The sequence below is a fragment of the Hipposideros armiger genome, unplaced genomic scaffold (genome assembly GCF_001890085.2).
Source record: "Hipposideros armiger isolate ML-2016 unplaced genomic scaffold, ASM189008v1 scaffold_542, whole genome shotgun sequence".
NCBI classification, from domain to species: domain Eukaryota; kingdom Metazoa; phylum Chordata; class Mammalia; order Chiroptera; family Hipposideridae; genus Hipposideros; species Hipposideros armiger.
The window spans coordinates 1118008-1135506 of record NW_017731892.1 but is presented as its reverse complement, the minus strand read 5'-3'; the positions used below and the strand labels follow the sequence as shown (position 1 = coordinate 1135506).

At 41.5% G+C, this 17499-nt stretch overlaps 1 protein-coding gene across 1 annotated transcript; it reads left to right on the top strand.

Annotated features, from left to right (window-relative positions):
• The first annotated feature begins 605 nt into the window (after nucleotides 1-605).
• CD226 (CD226 molecule) lies at nucleotides 606-14553 on the top strand. The gene is made up of 2 exons (XM_019668902.1): nucleotides 606-951; nucleotides 14447-14553. The coding sequence occupies exons 1-2, from the start codon at nucleotides 687-689 to the stop codon at nucleotides 14551-14553; spliced, it is 372 nt and encodes a 123-aa protein (XP_019524447.1). The 5' UTR covers nucleotides 606-686.
• The last annotated feature ends 2946 nt before the right edge of the window (nucleotides 14554-17499 follow it).

Here is a 17499-nt window from a genome sequence, read left to right as displayed (position 1 = left end):
GCCAAAGCTATAAGAGCTGCTGATTTATAATAGATCTCTGGTGATTATGCAGTGAGTGCTGTGTGCTGAGTATCCCAGCTGTGGTGGGAGGAAGGTAGACGAGTACTGGAGGACTTTCTTGGTACCCAGGCATTCACAGGACATGTAGGTCCATACTTTAAGCATAAAACAGCATACATTGGAAAAATGGGTTTATGTATGTATTGAGCGAAAATGATTTGCTATCCCTTTTAAGACCATTAAAATCCTAGGTGATATGATTACAATCTAGATATTTGATCCTCAGAGTCAGTGTGTGAGTCACTGGCTTAGCGTTCATGCAGAACGGCCCCTTGATATGATCACTACCAAAAAAAACACCCGGGGTTTTGATTATGTTTCTTGTTATATGGTTAATCAAGTTAACCTGAAGCGAATATGTGTGAACATATTCTGCCAAAAGTCTTTTTCGTACAAAAGTGTGGTGTGAAGATATCATCTATAATCGATGAGACGATCCAAAATAACATCACCAATCATTGTGACAGAATTTTCTGGGTAGCATCTACCTTTGTATGGAAAAACTTGAGGACCTAAGCGTAATCAGTTGCTTCTTCTTTCCAGATAATTTCGAGGTGAATGTTTCATCAAATAGATACGTGGTCTCAGCACCTGGAGAAGATATCACTCTTACATGTGAGCTTCAGATGAAGTGGCCGGTGCAGCAAGTTATGTGGGAAAAGCTCCGGTCCCATCAGATCGACCGCTTGAGTACCTGCAACTTGTCCCAAGGAAGGAGTTACACCTCACGGTACCCGAGACAAATGCTGAGCAACTGCAGCCAGGGGCTGAACAGGACCGTCCTCACGATGCCTCACGTCACGGCCTCTGACTCAGGGCTGTATCGCTGCAGCTTCGAGGGCAGCCCAGGAGAAAACGAAACCGTCGTGACAAGACTGACCGTAACTGATGGTGAGTAGGTGACAGACGTCTGTAGGTGTCAACAATGGAAAAAAACGAACCACAGTGGTTGGTTTTCTGTTGTCTTTTTTCACAGCTTTGCTGTTCAAAATATTTTTTAATGATCGAATTCAGCTATTGAATGTTTGTATTCAGTATTTCTTTATCTTGCTAATCCATCCATCACAGATTTAACAATAATAGGTTTTATTCCCCCCATTTTCTTGATCTGCCACACAGTCCTGAAATAAAAAAAAAAAAATCAGCGAGCCAGAAAAATATATGCTATCGAATGCCTATAAGTTTCACCTGTAAAACTCCCATTTTTTTCAATTGCATTAAAACTTTTTGAGGGTGATGACTAGGTTTTAAGATCCTTGTGTATCCTCAGCAATAACAAGATGGTACTATTTGCTGAATAAGTGTTGAGTTGGGTGGGATTTAATGAATGCTTGATGATGTGGCTGCTGCTTTGCCATATGGGAGCTTTGAGACCCGCCGCCATGTTCAGACCTGGTGGCAGAAAGAGACTGGTTTTGAAGCTGTTGAAGCTCTCCCTCCCTCTCTTTCTTCCTTCTTTCCCTCCCTCCCTCCCTCCTTCCCTCTCTTCCTCCCTCCCTCTCTCCCTTCCTCACTGCCTCCCTCCCTGCCATCTGTTTTTCTCCCTCGTATGCTTCCAGCCAGCTCATGTGCCTTGGCTTGTGTGTAGATTGTAGAATCAAGGCTTCCTAAGGTTTGGCTGTCCCTTTGGACCACTCATACTGCAGACTGATGTTTCTTCCCGCTCTGGAAAGGAAGAAGAAAAGGCTTCATGCAGCACTCTGTGAAGAGAAGAGCTGTTTTTCGTGCATCTGTGTAGTCACCTTGGACCACATCAAGCCTGCTTTGTTCCTTCTAGTGACAGTGAGAGCTGGGGGTGAGACACACAGAGGGTGCCGAAAAAATGTATACACATTTTAAGAAAAGGAATAACTGTATGAAAATTGTAATAATATATACCAATAACAAAAGGTGAATACAAATCACATTTGACCTCTGCAATTATAAGAGGTGCTCAAAGTGGTTACCATCAGTGTAATTTTAATATAGTTTTTTCCTTTCTTAAAATGTATATACATTTTTTGGGCACCCTCTGTATATTGTTCTTAGAACCCCATGCAAAAAGGATTGATGGACTATTTGGGGGAGAAAGAAATTAAAAGAGATTCTTCATTTTAAATGTTGACTCTATTCCTTCAGACATATATAGAAAATATTTCTTGCCTGAAATCACCCTGCATTACAGAAGTGGTTTTTACACCTGGCCAGGGAAAAGAAAGAATAAAAACAGTCACCAGTCTTGTCTCAGAAACCAAGGCAAGAAAAAGTTTTATTCAGAAAAATATCATAAAGAACCATTTTCAAACATGTATGAAATAAGATCTTGCCCATTATATGTTGAAGAAGTGAGTATAAACATCTTACATAACAGAGAAATGGAGGTAATAGATTTTTAGGATGTATAGTTATTTGACACCTACTAATTAATGAAAGTGGCTTTTCTTGTCCAAACATGACAAACTTTCGTACATAAAAGTATTCATTTTCTTTATACATAAGCTATAAACAATGTTGAAAATGAAAGTGACTGAACGTAATGGTCAGTATTGTTAGTTTCCATGTGTTTTGAACACCCACAAAATGGCTTTTTGACATTCAGTTGACAGGTTGAAACCATATCAACTGGGACTATTAGTAAAAACAGTGTAAGTGACAGAAGATGGCAGCTGTTCACTGTGTGTTTTGGTTTAATTCCTTTTCAAAAGAATGATATGTAAAAATTGAATAAAAAAAAGTCATATGGAAAGCAAAAACAGGTCAGTTGCGTTTTCTCTGGTGTGATTTGATTATTTCAAGTCTTAAGGCTGTTTGGTCAAAAATCAATGTAGAGATTAAAGTGGAGAGACAGGTATGAGATGTGGAGCAGATTTAATTTATTTCAGCTGTCAAGGGAAAGGTGATTGTGACAGAGATTTTTATAAACTGCTATGCATCCTTTTGTTAGCACCCATCGACTTCTTTTATAACATCCCAAAGAGGTTTTCAGGATCTCATATTCTACACACACTAACACAGGGCCTCCTCCCCTGACATTTGTCTACCTGCAGTCATCTTCAGACAAGTACCATGTACTCAGAAGTCACCCAAAAAATGACACAATGTCAACCAATATGTCACATATCCAGGACTTGATATGTTTTGAACAGAGAGGAAAAAGGGGTTCTGAGTCAAACCTGAATTTACTATTGACTTTCTTTGCTGAATGAAAGAAACACTTGTCTCCTGTCCTTTGCACTCAGGACCTGAGACATAATATGAAATAGTCCCAGACTGGCTGTTCTGAATTTGAAACTTGTCTAGACTACAGGGGCAAGACACACAGGAAAATGTGTGTATACTGACCGTGACCAAGACTGCTCTTGGCCCTTAATATCCTCTGGAATTTCATCAGTCATGAGAAAGTATTTAGGCTTCCTCCTAAAGAATTTGTGAAGTCTTTTAATATTAATGAAAGGATGTTCAAACCACTGTTGTTTCAACTGTGTCGATTGATTATTAAAAAAAAAAAAAGAGGACCAACAAAATGAAATGGGCTCTCTGAGAAAGTTTCTGAAGGAAGCTAGTTTTGATCAAACTTCTCTTTGCCACTGATGAGAAGCTTAGTTCCTCGTGTCCTTCTCTAATCTTCTGAGCAGAGGAAAGAGACAAAACAGGGTACAGGGAATAATGCAAAATATGCATGGGTGGAGGAGGAAGTTGTGTGTGGGTGACCACAATGAAATGACTAGGCGGGTAAGGAGATTCTGAGTTAGGGGTGAATATAGAAGGTGGTAGGCTCAGTTCAGTGACAACTTGTCGAAATTCTGGGTCTCATGTAAGACCAATGAAAGCCATTATCAATTCTTGCCTAAAGATGGCAAAATAGTCCTCAAGGACATATAAGTCAAATAGCTGACTGTAGAATAAAAAAGAGATATTTGAGGCAGAGGAGATGAGCTGAGAGTCAGTTGTTATAGTCAATTCATGAATGATTGAACTCTCAAACCAGGTCACTGCCATTGCATAAGAGGTCTTTGGGCCACAAACAGGAACCCACTGCAGATAGACAAATTTCAAAAGGTGCTTCCTCTGGGCAGACAAATTGGAAGAAGTTGCCTTTTCCTCTGGGCTGATGCAGACCCAAGCTGGCATACAGGCTTGCTGATTGGCCCTACCCCCTCTGCCATTGGTGGGACACAAAGGTAGCTGGACACAGGGAAGGAGATGTGGCCTGACTGAAATAACAGCTCATGCTTGCCACAACTTCGACCGTCACTCACACATTCCTATGTTCTCCTTCTCCTCACCAACCTACTAATTTTTACCACCTTTACCTCCATTACCTTGGCATTTCTATCAGATCTCACCATCTTCAAGATTTTTCCACATGAGCCCAACAATGCTTCCCTGCCACTGAACCATTAAGCACCTTGAATTTCACAAACCCGTATAACTGGGAAATCTATACCCTTGAGTCACTTAATAAGCCCATCTGTGTGCAATTGTCCAGACTTCTTATATTAGAAATTATTTGAGATTAGGGATTATGGCATCTCTTCTTAGAGTGGCCCAAGTATCTTTCCAGAATAAATGTTCTTGACTGATGCTTTGTATATTAATATTTTGATATATTCTAGTAGGGACTGTGCCCATTTTGTTTTCAAGCTTTCTAGCTGGATTATTTCTGGATCTGTTTTTATTAGCACTTCACATTTGAAGTTCGGTGATTGCTGATCAAAGAAACCTGAACCCTCAGAAGATTAATTGCAAGGTTTGGGGAGATGATTTTCATAAATTTTGTTTACATTCATATCTTTCCAAAAAAACACCTATTCCCCTTTTAAACTTTATTTTGCTTGTTTTTGCATATTTTATATAAATGGAGCATAGTTGCTAGTCACCAGATCCGGGGGATGGGCTTTGTAAACAAAGATTATGGAAGTGTTAACCAGGAAGGCTTGAGGCCAGAACCAAGAGAATCTCTCCATGTGTTTCTTCTGCAAGGCGTAGGGTTCATTAATCCAGAACCTTCTGTACCATGGCTAGGAATTTATAAGAGATGTGAAGATTGTAGGCATGTGAGTATTGTATGTAGGCCTGAGCTGATAGACACAGGGCTCCCAGACATATCCATTTCCATGACAAACCTCAGCCTTTCGTTGTCTTTACCTACACAGAAAATAACGCCCATGACAGTTAATTGATACGATAAAACCACAGGACCAGAACCCCAGAGCACTGCGGCCACTGCTTGCAAGTTAAATCGCCTCTAATGAAATGGATCAACTACAATTTTCAGCTCAATTTAGTTATGTTTTTAAAATTCTGGATGACAAGTGGGTAGCCAGATGAAACGACTCTTGCCAGCATCACAAGCAAGCTGATTACTCAATCATGGCCTATTATGTCGTTGTATCTTTACAGTTGCCTCTGCTGGAATCAATTCTTCTAGGAGACACTATGTTAAAAAAAGAAAATGTAACCGGCCAGTTTGTTTTGTAAGCCCCACGTAGTGATTTATTCCTCTTTCCTGATGCACACAACCCTGGAAGTTTTGCCTGCAGTCATTTTTTTATACATGCCGTATTTGTGTAGATAAACAAGATATTGAATTGAGTAAGTTAATATCAGAGGAAAGGAAATGTTGAAAGCGGTCGTGTGAAATTGATGGGATGATGCTATCCTGTAAGGCACACTGTTGAGTGTACCTCGCTACATCAGGCATGGAAAGAAGTTCTGATTGAGCGCGTGATCAGCAGTGTTAGCTGCCGGTATTGGAAAGCAGATAATGTCAGGAAATGCTTTTCTTTAACTAGATATTTCTCCTCAGTGTGAATCTCAAACCATTTTCATGAGGTTTCCTCTCCCTAGGAACTTAGAGTACAGCTAGGGATTCAAATTCAGACAAATGGACTGATTTTCTTCCCACCGCAAATCCATGGCCATGGTTATTTGAGAGACCTACCTAATGACTCCAGCTGCAAAATCGCCATTTATACTCTTTTGAAGGCACGGGATTTTTCACTTTAAAGCACCTCGGAAGTAATAACAGCTTGTGGTTATCTCTCAGAGCCTTATTAGGAGCTGAACATAGATGATTGTGTGAAATTTTCCCCAACGGCAAGTGGAAAATAACTTACAACTTAAAAAAAATTACTTCTGCATATAAGATTAATGACATTTCATTCTTAACAGCAATTCTAATTTTAAGTATTACAATGCAATTAGTGAACTACTTCCAACTTGAACTGAAGTATTTCAATCATGTATTGACCTGACTCTTGGCAAATATTCAAAGATGACCCGCTAGGTTTGCTGAGAACTATGTTATTTAACAGGACAGGAAATGAAGAATAAACATAGGCATGCCATTTGTAGAGCTATAGCTGTGGATCCCAATTTGTATCTTAAAGTTATTTACACTGAAATGATTCAGGCATTCTTAAAAGGCATTTATTAAACAGAGAAATCTTTTTGGATAACTTTTATAAAGTAAATATTTTTATTTATAAAAATGTATTTTATAAAATAAATGTCCTTATAGGTCACCATAAAATTTATTTCCAGAATTAATTTAATTCAATGTATTTTACTTTTGCTAGGACTCAAAAGTAATGGTGATATTCATATATATATATATATATATATATATATATATATAATAGAAGAGTGGCATTTTATTTGATTAACCCACAAGAAGACATTCTTCCTCTTACAGATTTAAGGTTGAAATGGTAATTTTCGCGATTGGATTGGTGGCGAGTGAGAAATGGCTTCAGCTAAGGTGAATAGTGAGGGAAATGAGAAATCCTTCTCATCTCGATGATGGATGTGGGCAAATAAAGAGTAGATACTGAGAGGAGAAGGGATATTGTCTGTCTGCAGAAAAACTCAAGGACACTGTGGATATGCAAATGACGCCCAAATTGGGGCCACAAGGAGATAAGTTTACCGATACTGAGAAATATAGGCTTGCAAAGTATAAGTATTGTCCTGATGTTAACGTGCCTTCAGTTTTGTATGTCTTATATAGAGCACTGAGGTATGGTCTTCACTCCTTTAATTTGTGTATATGTGTGAATTCAGATGTCTGTGAACATTTGTCGGGAGGAGCGAGGATCATATTATTCAATCTGCCGTATGGCAAACATTCGATAAATACGTGTGATTGTGTGGGCAGTTTTACACTCATAAGAACACGTGCACAGGTGCCAAATCCCAAATACTTAAATCAAAACAGGTTGTTTGGCGTTTATGTTGATAACTGCCCTCTCTTCCTGATCCAGTAAATAAAGGTATCAGTTTTGAAATCTAATTATGCAATTCCTTTTTAATCACTGGCTATTTTTTAAAAGGGGAGATGAATGAGTAATTAAACTCTAGAGCAGAAAGCTGTAGATTTTGAAATTATTACAAGAGCTCTTGGGTCTTACAGCCAGGCATCGGGCTTTCATATGTTTTGTAGAGCACTTAGTAAACATTATTTTAAATAAAAATGATTTAAAATTGGATAGAATATTCAGAGATAAATATTCAGCCCAAAGCTTGCTGTCTGTTTTATATTCTGAATCTGTATGATGTTTATAACACATTTATATATTAGCCTTTAGAAATGGCATGTAGTTTGAATTTTGAAGCTTTCTAAGGACCCAAGAGAAAGTTGTAAGTAGCAGTTATAAGAATTAGGTGTCGGGCCGGCCGAGGCACACTGGTTAAGTGCTGGCTTGGGATGCCAGAGGGCCCCAGTTCGGATCCCACATATGAGGGCCAGTGACACTGCCCTCTACAGCTAAGATGCTGAACAACAGCTCAACCTGGAGCTGGGCTGCTGTGAGTCGCTGGCCATGGCGTAGGCTGCAGCCCCTGTGGCAGTGGGTTGCCATGGGCTACCGTGCATAGCCAGCAGCCAGCGTGAGCGGCCAGCAGCCGCAGTGAGCAACTGTCCAGAAGCCGGCGACTGATCTGCCTCGCCCGGGAAGAGCGCAATGATGGTGTCAACTTGGGCCAGTGAAGCAACGTCCTCCACAACTAGACTGAAGAACAAAAGGACAGCAACTTGTCTAGTCCCCTTCCCCCAATTCCCCAGCACTGTTCCCATTCCCCAATAAAAATCTTTAAAAAAAAAAAAAAAAAGAATTAGGTGTCACAGGCCTTGTCTTGGCTACTATATGAAAAACTCACAGATAGTGCTTATATGTGTGCCAGTCACTCTAAGAATTTACTGATAATTACTCATTTAGTGGTTACACAACTCTATTATTATTCTATAAACTTCACAGATGAGGAAAGGGAGGCATGGAGAGGGTAAGGAACTTCCTCAAAGCTTCAGAGCTCGTAGGGACAGGGGCTGAGACCCAAAGCCAGGCAGACTGGCTTCAAAGTTTTCCTTCTTCACCATGACACTGTGTCACTACTCCAAGTGGAAGAAGAAAATTCATCACCATCATCAACAGATGCATCACAAGAGAAGCTGGCTACTGGGGTTCCATAGCCTCGTGCCCTCCCTTTTAAGAGGTTTATAGGTGCTATAGATTTCATACAGAGCAAGTGTAGGCAAAGGAATGGGAGTTTGATCTCCCACTCTTTTCTCCCAGCTCTGTAGGCATGAGCTTGTTCGGGTCACCACAGGTGCTGTGGGGGCTCTCCACTGACCTGGCCTCTTTCCTGGGGCATGCGGGCCTCATGGAGTCATGTGAGGGACCGTTTCCATACAGTCACACGAGGAATGAGCAGTGAGAGCAGGTAGTAGGGACTGGAGGGAGTGTTGGTTGCTGATGAAGTCAAGTCCACACCAGGAACAGACGAGGGGAACTTGAGGAGTAGCCTCTGGACAAAGGACCATCAAGATTCTTGCTGGACAGAACTGGTCCTAGCTCAGCTCTCACGTGTCTTCTTTGCCCCAGGGTCTTCACCAGGTCTGCTCGCTGGGCTTTCCCCTGGTGGGAGAGCCCACTCCCTCGGGCGACCTCCCGGGATTCTGCTCAGGGCTCCCAGGCACGTCCTTCCTCCGTCTAGGGCACTCCTTTCTCCTCCATTCCCCTCCACTCCTGCTCTCCCTCTAGTCCTTATAGAGGGCTGATGACCTTGAACCCAGAGCTGGAGTTATTAGCCATCAGAATTCTAGTACCTCCACCCACAGGGGCAGTGAGGGCTGAGCCTCCCAAATCTCTCAAGGGGAAACAAACGTTTATTTTCTATATGAAAAATTTCAGAATACTTATACCCTCTCATGTTTATGGACCTTTATGGTGAACAGCTAAATACATAAAATATTTAAATGTTATTTCCTCGTAGATAAGCGAAATGGTGGCTCTGCAATGGAGAGTTACACTTGGTTAAACAACAGTAATGATCACAGCGTGTTGGGGAATGATAATGAGAAACAAAATCTCCTCCCTTCCCAGAGAACAGCTCCACAACGGTAGAAAAGAGAAAACAATTTTATTATTGAATAAGCGTTAAACCAAGAATCATGACATGGATCACAGACAATCTGCTAAGAGACTGCGGAGACAGAAAGAACCTTACCTTGTATAGAGCCCAGCAGACAGAAGCCATCACATGCACATTCTCAGGGTAAACAATAAGTAGTCCTCAAGTAGAGGACCTGGTAGCACCATTTGTCACACAGAATTCATCCTCCATTCACCTGGTAATGGGGGTGACTGTCAGTGTTAGCTAATTGGCTTTATCCAAAAACGAAAAATGAACTTCTTCCATCTTTGCTGCAGGACGTAGTTTTGTACTTTGGAGCCAGGCACCCCCTGAAGTTAGGCTCCTATCTTCCCACAGGATTGGGACACGGGGGCATTCTCCCCCTTCACTACACTCCAAAAGGATAGCTTTGATTTATTACAGCAAAAAGATGCAAAGCAAAATCAGGAAAGGGAAAAGGCACATGGGGCAAAGTCATAGGATGGCAGAGCCCCAGGAGGAAAGCAGGTTCAGCCTAAACTGCATTGTTTATACAAACAGTTGAGGCACAATAAACCACCCTAACAGCTAGGGGAATGGTGGAAATGCACCCAAAACCCGCGGTCCCACACCCCAGGCCAGGGCCACCCTTGCGTGCAGGCCTTTCTAAAGGTAGCAGCCTCAGGTCTGCTGCCTTCGCTCTTCTGCACACAAATTCACTAAGGAAGGGAGCGAGACATGTGCAGTCTTGGCAATCTGACTTCTGCATAAATACAGTCCCCTTTAAATAATATGTGTGTGTGAAAATTGAGGTACATGCTGAAGAGATGTAACTTAAGATTAAGAAATATTTGGGTAAAAAAAGGAGACATCTAATATAGTGGAGTCAGCCTTGAAGATGTTCCCAACAAGTGTACCAGATCAAAGATGGCTGCCATCCCTATGCTTCATATGCTCACTTAGATACCTTTGCCTTCACCAACCGCTACAGAGCAATGGCCCGCCAGAGGGCATCATGCACATAATGACACCATCACATAGCTAATACAGTCATCCTATATTGAGTAAGTAAACTTTAGAGCCTCTCTTAGACTATGTTTCTCAACTGATGTAAAATCTTTAAGTCATTTGAGAAACTATTTCCCATCAAGAGAGGCAAACCCACTGTAACAAAATTTGAACACTGGGTTGGACACTCGCCTCCCTCACTGGCTTGCTTACAGGACACTTATTTAGATTCTCTGTGCCTTCTGTTTCTCAGGTGATGTCTGATAATAATTTCATTTTTGAGGGCTGGTAGTTGCTATTCACTCAGAAGAAATATTAAAGGTTGAGGTCATGGTCCTTTAATTCTCTGAACATAATTTATTCCCTAGGACCTTCTTGCTATAAAACAGGGAAAGGTTTCTGAAATACAAAGAGTATAAAATTGATTTGCACAAAGGAAGTTGACCTTTGGAATAATATTACCATACCAATATCCACTGGATGCATATCTCAGGCATACAGGAAAATTCAACCAACTTCAGGCGGCCAGTGTTTCCCATGGTCCTCCAAAGCTCCATGCATTTAATATGTGCCTATTCACATGACCGCTCGCTGCCTTTTCCCAGGAAGGTGAGCAGGCTTTCAGGAGCAAGCAGCCTCCGTGACACATGCCTAGTTCAATATGAAATCTCAACATGAAAAGAATGGAAACGAGTTATTTCTTTAACTCTGATTTTGAATGGGTGTATATAAAATATAAATAGTCTTTTAATAATGTATATATTACGTGGTGATTAAATACATGAAACACTTCTATATGTTTTATCCAAGCTCCATAGCCCCCCTTGAGGTTGATTTTATCATCATTTTTCAGTTACCAGAAAAAAAAGTATCAGGAAAAGCAAATATCTCTTGATGAGATCTTCCAGCAGACAGGACTAGGCTCCAAGATATCTCTCCTCAATCTCTGTCTTTTTCAGCAAATCAGTCTCTAATGTGGGATGAAGCTTGGATATTTGTGTTACATGTTAAGTCAAAACTTGGAATTGACCTGATCACGCTCACGTCTCTACCCTGTGGGAAGTCACACACTGTGCATATTCCCTGTGTACATAGAATGAAATCTGATACTTCTACTTCTGTTTTTAATGAGGTAAAAAAGGAAGAATAACTTTAGCTGGTGTCTACCATGACCTACCTAGGGCTGGTTGGAGGGTTAGGTGAGTTTTTCCTAGCATGGTTTCTAGTTCAGATATTTTGGTTCTGAGTGACTTCACTCACTAGCCTAGCCCCACTGTTTGCTCACTCCCTAACCCCCACCCCAAACTCTAATAAAGGATGAACAATAGACAGAATGCCTGCTCTTGCCCTGCTGGCTCTGAGGGAAGGGCCCAGCAGCACTTCTATCCTGAGCCTTTCTAAGGGTTTATAACTGAACCATAAATACTCGTCACTGGCAGAAACGTTGCCTGGAGGGTCTCAGTCCTGGAGTAAATTATTCATTTATATATCTCACTGACAAATTGTTTTAACTGTATTTATCTTCTTTGATGGGAGGGAAAAGAATGGCGCTTTGGTTCATGACACTTTTGTCCTCTTATGAATCAACACAGCATTGGGGTTGGAGTGAAAATAAAATAATCAGCAAGAAGGTGGCTGCGGATAAGAGTCAGCGATCCTTCTTTCTTTAAGAGAGGAGCTGGAGGGCTGCCATCACTCAGCCTAAGATCTATTAGCAGGACTTAGGAAAAAGCGATCGTTGTGACTGCTGATTAGCTCCCTGAAGCATCCATACCCGTTTGCGTCTCCTTTTTCCTGTTTGTTTTCAGCCGCACGCACCCAGCGAGTTGTGTGTTTGCACCAGCCTGGCTCTAAGTACCAGGTTCACTGTTACGCAGCAGAGTGGGGCAGGGAGAGGACTGGCTGTAGGCTGGGGCACTCCAGATTGCACCATCTCAGAAGGGTGATTGACCTCTACTTGATTCCCATGGCTTTACCCTATTTCTTAGAGAAAAAAGCTTGTTTCGTGTGTGTTTTTAAATCGCCCAGGATCTTTCAAAACAATGTATGCTTCTTAAATCAGGCACTGTGAAATAATAAGGAAGTATCTGTTTGGTCTTGGACCCCGGGTCCTTTTACAGAGCTCCTAATCCCTTGTCATTTCCTCAGTGATAGGGATGCTAGGATACTCTTTGCTATAATATTTGGTCCTTGTCCCTAGTTCCTGACACAAGAGCTTCTAATACCCTCACATATCCAGAGTGCAGCATCTTTTTGTAAGTTAATATGGTGACTAGTGGCTGAAAGATTCAAGATGGGGGCTGGTTGCCAGAGGAATCAACCACGTGGTTAGAGGTTTGGAATTTTCAGCCCCATCCTCTGACCTTGGGGAGGGGAGAGGGACTGGGGATTGAACTAACCGCCAATGGCAAATGATTTAATCAATCATGCTAGGTAATGGAACTCCATGAAAACCCTAAATGATAAGGTTCAGAGAACTCCCAGGTTGCTGGGCATAGGAGGTATTGGGAGGCTGGCACATCCCCAGAGGGCATGGAAGCTCTGTGTTTACCCCTACCCCACATTAACTTGCCTTAGGCATCACTTCCAGTTGGCTGTTCCTGAGTTGTATCTTTTATAATATATCAGTAATAGTAAGGAAAGTGTTTCCTGATTTATTTCGGGCTGGTCAGAAGTTCAAGAACCCTGGACTTGTGATTAAAGTCTAAATGGAGGGGGCTGAGCCCTTGCCCTGTGAGGTCTGTGCAAACTTGGGGAAACTTAGTGTCAGAAGTGTTGTGAGTAGAGAAACAGGTTTCTCCTAGTTGGTATTTTCCCTTTAGGCATACAAAACCTATATAAAGGATATCAAGCGAAAGAATAATCAATAAAATACAAATTAAAATGAAAAAAAAAAAGAGTGCCAAAAATCCAGTGAAAAGTGTGATTTTCAGGTTGCTGTAGGATTCCAGGCAGCTTGGGAACCACAGTACAAGCACTGGAACTTTCATTTCAAGATGGAGGGAAGCTGTGCTGTTCTGAGGCTTGGACTGCCCACTTCCTGCAAGACGGGAGGCTGGCACATTTTCTGTCCCAATGAGAGAGGCAATCCAGGCAGCTCCTGGGTTTCCATTAAATCCCATTTCAGTCACCAGCACATATTGAGGGAGTTTCTTCTCAAAGGGAGCTCTGTGGGTAGCAGTGGGTGAGGAGGGCCATGGGCAGGAGGGGATTTTAAAAATGAAATGGCCTCTGACCTCACTGGGGTCAAGTTCCAGAGGTGACGTTTCTCCAGGAGTTCATTGCTCTTTTGAATACTGCCTTGTTAGATTCTTACCACAATTCTGTGATGCCATTAGAACTGTTGTTGTCTTCATCAGTTGACAGGTCAAGAAAGGCAAGCAGAGAAGGTTCAGGAATCTGCTGGAGGTCAAACAGCTAAATAGCGAAAGAACCAGGATGCAAATTTCAGATTCCTGGACCATGGTACTTTCCACATAAGCACGGAGCTGGAGTAACACTTTTTTCCTGGTTATTTTTTATCATTAACCCCAACTGAGCAGAAAATATTTCCTAAACAGAAGTCTGCTTGTAAACATCAAAGTTACATGCTGTTGTGTGTTGAATGTACTTACTATATCAGACTTTATTTACATACTTTTTTCGTGGTTATCTTTTTTTAACAAAGATTTTATGTATGTCACCAGGCACTCGTTAAAATGAAGTGATACCCATCTCCAGCATATGCTCTTTCTATTCTTGTTCTTCTTCAGGTGTCAAACCCAATCTTAGGAATCAAGGAATTAATAAAAATCTGTGAGGAGTCAGAAATAATTAGAAGACTCTAAAAGAAAAAGTATCTTTTCCCTTTATCTCATCCTATTTTTTTTTTATTGGATTCCTTGTTTGTTTTAAATTGTTCCTCTCTGATGATTGATGGACCCTTTTCTCTTTTCCTCACCTTCCTTTTTTTTCTCTGGCTTTAGCTGAATTCCTAATTCCTGCTATATTTTTTTTTTTCTCCTAGGTGAAACCGATAACCAATATATCCACTCCATTGCCGGAGGGGCAGCTTTATTGTTGCTGTTTGTTATTCTAATTGCCACTCTCAGTGTCATTCTTTATCACAGGTGAGCATGGCGTCTCCTTCTGAATCGTGTTTGCCCTGAATAATTCTGATGTTAGAAGGACTTCTCTAACATTAATAACCCAGTTGTTGGTCAAGCTGTCTTAGTACTCACATACATGTTTGGTTTTTTTTTGAGCACTGTTCTTACACAAAGGAGGAGAAGTAGTTGTGGGACTGTTGGAGAAGAAAGCTAGAGCAGTTCATTTAAGAATTTGTGGGAACTGGCCGTCTGCCCCCCACATGAACAAAGCTTTCGTATTCCAGGCAGCCAACTGCCCAATGCATCTGCTATCTCTCCTACCCCCTCTACCTCCTTCTCCTTTAAGAAAAAAGGCTGCTGGGGAAGGGGAAGGGTGTGTGTGTGTGTGTGTGTGTGTGTGTGTGTGTGTGTGTGTGTGTAGCAGAGAGAGATTCTGAGAAGGGGATGAACCGGGGTGAACAGTAATGACTTCATTCATTCACTCATTCATCAAGTGTTTATTGTGATAATGGTGAACAGGATGTGATGAAGTGCACATTCTAATAAGCAAACAACAATTTTCAATGGTTCTATATTCTCTGAAGCAAGCAACCTAGGTGCTATTAATAAAAGTCATTGAGGAAGGAAGGGGTTGGGAGGGACTCTGGCGGAGGGGCGGGTGGCCAGTTGGCCTCTGAGCTACCTGCCTTTGCTGCCTTGTGGCACACTTGAAAGTTTCTGGTATATTCTTGGTTGATGCTTCCTTTCCTCTCCAGCTCTTCCATGTTCATCAACTCACTTGTCTAGGTGCTTGTTGCAGTCTTAGCTGTAATCCTATTGGGTTGGAATTGCTTATTATACTTGTTCTCTTCTTAAGGCAAGAAGGGACTAAATGTTCGATGCCTACATTTTGTATATCTAGCACATCACAGACACTTAAATATATGTTTGTTGAGTGAATGAATACATCCATCTTCTTTTCTCCCCCAATAATATTATGAAACACACACACAGACACACACACACACACACACACACACACACACACACACACACACACATGCATGGCTTATTGATTGGATTTCCAGGGGTTTCTCCATCTCATCTCCATACCCTCAGTGGCTAGCTCTTCACCACTCCCCTGATTTTAGTAATACTTTCCAATCTGCTCGCTGGCTCATTGTATCTCCTCTCTTTCTAATTTCTCTCTCTCCCTGAAAAAAAAAAAAAGTGATTGTTTTTCCTGGTTCCTCTTCTAAAAGCAAAGACTGGCCATGTCGTCCTCCTGTTTAAAACCTTGCATTACCTTCCCAATGCCACCAGAATAATGGTAAACTTATTAATGCTGTCATCAGAGCTTCCTACGTTCTGATGCAGCCTTATTTTTAACATTACTTACTTTCCCTGATGTTGACAAACTTTGTTAAAAGTGCAACGTTTCTTCTGTGAGCGCACTCAAATCTCTTCCCACTGGTATGCCACCAGCATGCTGTTTCCCCCATCTTTGGCCTTAGTCCTGTGGACCGTGCAGGCGTGGGATGCTTGTCCCCTTTGGAAAGCCTCTCCTGCTTCTCCCTCCCTGCAGAGACGTGACGCCATCTTTCCGAACCCCACGTGCTTCTCATCCGCTATGCCTGACAACCTGCTTTGTAGCTTCATTGTTTTCATGCTTGTCTTTCCTGAGATTCATAATGGCAGGGGTTGTGTTTTATTCAATTTTTAGTGTTTGATAGCATTGAGCGCTAATCTTTCCAAATAATGAATAGTCAATGAGCATTTGCCTAATGAAATTGAAACACAAAACTTGTTTTTCCATTCTGTCCGTTCACCAGGCTGCCCTCAAGACTTGCTCTTGTCAGGAATTAGCAAATGAGGTAAGGAACCCAGGGTGTTAGTGACACAGGATCTCTCTCCTGCTGCACCTTGGTTGATAGAAAATGCAGTGAGGGGAGGAGATATGACAGCAAAAACACACAGGATGCAGGCAACATTGCTAAGGGAAGGTGAGTGACAGGACACATCTCTGGAGGGTCGCAGGTATTGGACATGAAGGATTTAGTTTCATAAAAATGCATCACTTTTACACACATAGCTAAATTGAACTGTAGAATATGTTGTCCCACTTGGTTAAACATGATAAAAAGAAGATTAGTGGACTGGAATGCATAATCATGGCCGAACAGCACAAAAGAAAAAACAGTTCTTTCTTCCTTGTCAATGGTATCAGTTGGTGTTGTTACTTAGAGTGGAAATGTTTTGAAAAATGACCCAAGGACTAAACAGAGACTTTCTGTACTCTGTCTTAGCGACCGTTTAAAATAATCCTGTCACTTCAGATGTACTGACTTGGATAGAAGCCCAAATAAATCACAGTATGCCCAATGGAAACTGAATTCCCCCCTCACATCCAGCCTAGGAGGAACCTGTGTGGACAGTGGCATTGAAAGCTCTGTCTCTGCTCCCACGTGGTATTGTTTTCAGTTAGATCAGAACAGTAACACTGATAACATGGCTGGCAGAAGTGCCTAGCACGGGTTAGCCTGGCAGTCTATACAGAGACATCAGTTTTTGTAGGAAGAAATTTAATGTTTAGTGAGCAAAGTTTTAGACACTTATTGTTACACTTGCTGTCACTGATGATGTTCACAACATATAGGGCGTCTTGCTTGCCTGGGACTCTCCCAGTTTCAGCATTGAAAACCCCTCAACCCAAGGAAACTCCTTAGAATCGAGCAAATATTGGATTGTCGGAAAAGTCATGACACATTTTTGCAACAAAAAACATAGAAAAAATACATCATGACTTTTCCAACAACCCAATAGAATGGTTGGTCACCCTACAACAAACCACAATATGTTTACTATCTTTACAGATGAGAGGACTGAACTTCAGAGATGCAAATCACTAGTAAATTGCAGTATACAAGTTCAACACAGATCATTTTCTTCTAAGCTGTACGTTTCCTTTTTCTTCATCACATTGTATACTCTA

What these genes read in the sequence shown, in the direction of transcription:
- CD226 (XM_019668902.1), top strand. Translation starts at nt 687, where the DNA reads ATGAAGTGGCCGGTGCAGCAAGTTATGTGGGAAAAGCTCCGGTCCCAT. An exon ending in AAGACTGACCGTAACTGATG is followed by an intron (nt 952 to 14,446) that starts GTGAGTAGGTGA and finishes TTTTTCTCCTAG; the next exon opens with GTGAAACCGATAACCAATAT.